Here is a 6,213-nt window from a genome sequence, read left to right as displayed (position 1 = left end):
TCCACTTTGTATTGGCATAGTTAGAAAAAAAACGCAATCGGTTGGAATGCTACCCCAAGCATTTGTCAGTGGCTATTCTGTCTGTGGCTATTCTGCCTGTGAATGCTGCAGACTTTGTATGCTCTGTGTGATAAATGTCAACCTATTTGTTGTCTAATTAACGTTATTTGGTTTTCTTTTTATACTATATCTTTAATCACATGTACAATTTCTCTTGATAGCTCTAAAACTGGCTGCAAACTGTATTTATCATTCCCTTTAGAGCAGGGCCGGACTGGCTGTAGCAGGCGTCCGGCGTTTCCCGGGTGGCTGAAAGGGTGGGGGCCAATTTTGTTACTGGGGGGTGGTTTTGCAGCAGTGCTGCTACATCAGCCCCCCAATCACAAATGCAGCAGGGGGGCTGGTTTGTCAAAATTGCTAGAGCTGGTTTGGGTTCCCAGTCGGGCCAAGCTTTATGTTATGTTGTGTTAGTCTGATTTGAAAAGCACACGGCTACTCAGCAGAGTGTCCTGGCACTCAGGCTAAGTGCGGAAGACCAAGGCACCTAGATTGACTGTCTTCAGTTTCCTCTTGAAGGCAGCAAGATTACTGACCAAACGGAGGTCTGTTGGAAGTTTGATTCAGTTGAGCGGCCCCAAGTAGGAAAAGGATCTCCAGCCTACTCTACGACGATTGATCCGGGGCACTCTTGCGAGTCGCACAGAGGATAAAAGCAGGGTACGCACTGGGATGTATTTGCCGATCCTTCCTCTGAAATAAACCACGCCCGTATCATGCATGGCCTTATGCATTAAGGCCATGGGCTTAAAAACAATCCTTTTTCTTATAGGGAGCCAGTGGAGGGCCCTCAAATGAGAGGACAAGTGAGACCTAGGTGGGAGTCTGAGTAGCAGTCTAGCCACCGAATTCTGCACCACCTGGAGTCTATTGAGAAGAAATTCAGGTAGACTGATGTACATTTTTGAGTAAGAGGTAGCGTGCTGTTTCTCCATGAATGTTGCTGATTGACAGCCCTCTGGATACTCCTAGACAGAGATTGACCTTGCAGATCCAAGGCTGACTACCTTCCACATTCAGGTATGTCAAAAATATACTACACCGTTTACAACTGGCAGACCTATTAGGGCTCATAATTATTTGGAGTGGTGCAAAACATACAGGTGTTCTGTGAGCCTCTCCCATAATTTACTGGAAAATGATCCACTCTGCGAATGAACAGCACCTTCTAGAAACAGCAGCTTTTTTCTTTGTTTCGCTTCCGTCTTTTCCCCACGAAAGCAAACAACCAGGGCGAGTGGATTAGTGGTTTTGTTAGTGGGTTTTATTAGAATACAAGCTGATGCATAGCATATGCAGTTTTTTAATACAGAGTATCACATTTCCTCTACCATCACAGAATTAGCAGACTGCAAATGCCATGAAAAGAGGTAACAGTAGTTTTGAGGATTTCCCTTCCTATTGAATCTCTGCTAATGAAAGTTAGCATCTAACAAGCCTGCCATGCCACATGTGGACACATCCTTGCACATCTGCTAAACAAGGAAGGCTGCCCCTTGCTCACATACCAAATGGGTTATCAGCCAGTGTCTTGGTAGAATAAATTCCCTGTATTCAAGCATTTGTGCCACTCTGCCTGAGAAATCACATACAATCCTATTTGTACTGTTTTTCAGAGGACAACAGTTCGGGCAAGTCACTCGTGATACCGATGGAGCATGTGAAGAATTGCATTGAAATTCTTTCAGTTTTTTGTAAGAATATGCATGGAGAAACACTGCAGGGACACAGTACCTTATACAGAAAGTATGAATATAGGAGCACAGCACCGATTATCAGAACATAGAAAACAAAAGAAGAACAAATAATATAGTGTTATAAAGATGATATGAAATAGCGTCAACAAACCAATTGATAGATAGCTATAGGTCCAGGCAAATGGAGGACAAATGAATGGTGGACATCTGTGCAAAATGTGTACACGCACATCATATAGTGGTGAAAAAGTGAAATATAAAAACATAGAAGTCAGATGCAGTCTATCATCAAAAGGAAGAAAAAAGATCACAAAAATAAACTTAGTTAAGAGTACATTATTTATTCTCTCATAAGATATGCATGTTTAAACCCCCCCAACAATATAAATAAAAAACACAATTAAAGTAGTATTACAGTTACAAAACAAAATCTAAAAAACATTAAAATTGCCTAGTTAAGGTTGGAGGAGAAAACCATAACTTGCCATTATTACACTGTTTATAATCTCACCCACATCCTCAAATATTTCAGCAGCCCTGTCTACACAAGGCTTTTGTATGAAATCTTACAATTATTTTCTGAATAAATTATCACTATATGCCAATACATTCACAAAAGTCTTCAAAATATATCTGGTTCTTTCTCCTGCTCTGGATCACCACATATTGACATTCAAAGTCAGGAAAATTGTAAACTGAGACCTCAAGGTCAATTTCTCTGACTCCTCAGAAGGAAATTTAAATCTGGTTCACCTTGTGAACCCATCCCAATGGAAATGGTGCAGAACAATATTCCAGAATTTAATAGACATTTTTCTAATTGTTTCCTTCTCTCTTACTTTTGGCATAATACAGGATGGCAGAAAGCAGGGAGATATTCATCCTACAGAGTCTCCACAGTCGTAAACTCACTATTAAATTGCAGTTTTGTGAATACCGAAAAAGAGTAAACTTACACAAATTGTACATTTACCTTCGTGAATCAGCCCTTTATGCTTATTTTGCTTATATTGCACACAATGTACACTTAATTTACTCCTATTCCCAGAGGCATTATAGTTTAGCTCCATGTCACATATTTCAGGTTAAAATGTTGCCAAGGCTCAATGCTTGACATTAAATAGATAGATATGTTATATAATACTTACATATTTCAGGGCCAATGGGGCCATGTCTGAGCAGTTTTTATGTGTCCAGTTAGCATTTGCAAGTACATTATACAAGCGAAAAATAATAAAATGTCGGTATTGCAGTCTATATATAATGCAAGACGTGAGGGGGTGAGCGCACACCTGGGTTTCGAACAGGTCAGTCTTGAGCTTCGACTTGAACTGCATCAGCAACACAGAGCAGCAGATTTTTCTTGACATGTTTTTTAGATGCTGGGCTTCAGCACTGAGAATCATCTGTAGCCTCTATGCTTACGTATCGTTAGAGGCGCAACGAAGAGATACTTTGTAGAGTATATGTTAAAAGTTTTATCTTGCTGTTATTTGGTTGCTCGGTCTTCAATGCATGAGAAAGAGAATCTTGAATGGGATTTTGTGCTTTACTTAGACTCTATGTAGACTTTTTAAGTGAGCTGTAAGTGGTTCATGTTGCTTCAGGACAAATATCAATCTTCCAGCCGTGCTTTGAACCTCCAAAGTCATTTATTTTGGTGAGCTCATAACTTGTAGTATAAAGCATTTGCAAAGTCTACTTTCTAACTCAGTGCCCGGACTACCATGGGCTGGTAATTTGCATATTGAAGTATTTTGCTAAAACACTATTGCTTATAGATATTTGTACCTCTTTGCACCAAAGTAACATCCTGATTTAGAGTTTAGGGCACAGGTACACCATCTCAGAGTGAACCCTTTCTCCTTATTACAAGTGCCATAGAATATAATGCACTTGTAATAAGCACACAGGATAGCTAAAATGTTTGTGATGGAATACATCATCCACCAAACTCTAAATGAGGCCCTAATCCTATTTAACTTTTGTGGCTCAATATATAATTATGATTCAAATGAGTAGTTGGCTATTTTCTGCATTTTGAGTGAAAACCAGTGATCATTTAACAGGAAGCTGTCCAGGCTTGTTCAGATGATTGGTAGATGCATACTGTATTTCGTTATCCTTCTTCTTCACAGGAACTACTTTGCATCCCACAGATAGCACTGCAGACCCAGAGGAGCCAATGGCCTGGTTCTGTAGGTACATTCCGAAACTATCCTGTAAAAGAAAAAGTAAAGATTAATCCATTGCCTGATATACTGTTGGGGGGTATTTGGTGATTGCTTTGATTTGTGGAAGAAGTGGTACATTCCCTGTTGAAAGTTTACTTGTGAATTATCTATGATATTCTATTCCTGTCATAGCAGTAATTCTGCTAGTGGGTACTCGTTAGAAAGAGAATCCTCAAACACAGAATCTGCAACTTCTTCCATAAATAGGAGCGTGTTTTGTTACCAACCAACACTAAATCGCAGCCTAGTTGGTTAAATGGGAAGCGATTATCCTTTGTTATATATATTACACTGAAATGTATATTTACTCTTTATTGTTACTATCTAAAGCACACATACAGTTATAATTTTAAAATGCAAATTCAAACTTCACATTTACATTTACATTCACAAGAGATTTAAGATATCAATAAATTGTTATATTTTGTCAGCCTTAGAAAATCTAAGGCAACTAGAAAATGAAGGGCAACTTTAGTGTGCATATAGGGTCAGAAGTATCATTTAATTTACTGCATATTATATAGTATTGAATTTTAATACACAACCTATATACTAATAGGTCGGTTAATAAAATTCAGAATGAGAGTGGGTCACAAAAACCCTAAGTTTCCTACATAATGAACATTCTTGAGGCAGGTTGCAAATTGCGACTCACAATAATTAGAAAATAATCACTGGGAGGGTGGCTTGCAGGCGTCAATAGTTGACCATCTTTGTGATTGCAAGTAAATAAATAAACTTTTCTTTTAGAGAAACCCAATTTCCTTTTCCTTTGAATGGAATTATAACCCCAACTTAGGACGTAGGTAAGTGTTCAATGGTTTGCAACCTGAATTACTGTCACAAAGCAGTGATACATTGGGTACAGATTCAGTATTTGGAAGGTTCGCCAAAAACAAATCCCTTCCGAATACCAAATCAGTACCCATTCTTAGTCCTATTTTAGGAGTTGGCAAAACATTACTGACTCCTAAAATGGTATTGATGCATAGGAAAAACCTTTTTTTTACAGTCGCAAACTCTAATTTGGGGTGTTTGTCAGTGCTAAAGTACATCTGGCCCTAAATTTGCACGTTCATTTTGAATTTTTTTATAATTACTATCAATGTTTCTGATTTACTGACACACACAAAAAACTAATTACAATATCTGTGAAAGGACAGGACATGTATGTATCGATGTCTATGTTTATAGGAGTTTCAAAAAATCTGCCATGTTTCAGATTGCTTATGTGTGACATTTTCATTGTTTCAGTGTACTTGTGAATGACATTCTACTGCCAAATGTGTGACACTTTGAAAGACACCTTCTTGTAAGTAAAACCAAGGAATTGAGGGCAAGTAAAGAGCTAAAATCCTGCTTATTTGTGAACATTCACAGCCTTTCGATGTATTTCTGCCTTGGGAAGACTCACATAAGACTTAGGATAAATGTGCAAGCATGTTGAATTTATGAAGTTGGGAGTGACATCTAATGCACGTAAAATTGCTTCTTTTTCCAATCAGGGTTGACATTTTGTGTGTTCAGTGTCCATTTTCTCTTGTTGCAGCATGCCTTCCTTTGTTTTTGTTTAATATGGCTCACAATTGTGTGCCTTCAGAGATCAGTGTAAATCAGTACACCTTTAATAGTACTGTAACAAACAATATTTCCACCACATGCAGGACCAAAAGCTTGATCCTAACACTTGTAATAATGATAGTGAGAATCATGTATGAAGCAGAAGGATATCTCATGCTGGAAGGATATCTCATGCCATGCATACTGTAGTTCTCAGGAATTCTCTTAGGCCCATCCCCCCTGACAAATCCTTGTCCAGGTTCCATAGGTAAATTTGCGGGAAGGTACAGTTCTTCTTGGAGCTTAGGATGGGCTCAGGTGCATGTACCCACATCATGTAATGCAGAATTATCACTGCTCAACTGACAGTATTTGTTATGGGTGCGGGAGGATGAAATTTGGAGAGCACCTGTTGAGTGAAAACTTTCACTTTGAGTGCTATCTAGTGCCAGAAATTATGGCTAACAAAAGGTGCTCTGCAAGAAGCAAACAGTGCGATCACCAATTTTTATATACAAATAAATTTGCTGAAAAGATCAGCGAGGCGGTGACACTCTGCCGCAGAAGGACCTTGTCAGCCTTGTACTTGTTATAAACAGAGGAAGAGAGGACAGGGTGCTGGCATCGGCTGTGACAAGGCACTTCAGGACACGGTTCGAGGCACA

The 6,213-nt window shown here is 39.0% G+C and overlaps 1 protein-coding gene across 4 annotated transcripts in view; it reads right to left on the bottom strand.

The window, feature by feature from the left end:
* Nucleotides 1-2,079: 2,079 nt before the first annotated feature.
* The window catches only part of LOC146822680 (molybdenum cofactor sulfurase-like), a 496,467-nt gene continuing 492,333 nt past the window's right edge, over nt 2,080-6,213 (bottom strand). For all 4 annotated transcript variants that reach the window (XM_085606870.1, XM_085606869.1, XM_085606868.1 and 1 more), the window contains one exon: nt 2,080-3,974. In XM_085606870.1, the coding sequence (XP_085462996.1) occupies nt 3,813-3,974 (162 nt within the window). In that variant the 3' untranslated portion in view covers nt 2,080-3,812. The remainder of the gene's footprint in view (nt 3,975-6,213) is intronic.

The sequence above is a fragment of the Triturus cristatus genome, chromosome 5_2 (genome assembly GCF_964204655.1).
Source record: "Triturus cristatus chromosome 5_2, aTriCri1.1, whole genome shotgun sequence".
In the NCBI taxonomy this organism is placed as follows: domain Eukaryota; kingdom Metazoa; phylum Chordata; class Amphibia; order Caudata; family Salamandridae; genus Triturus; species Triturus cristatus.
This window is presented reverse-complemented; position numbering and strand designations above follow the sequence as displayed.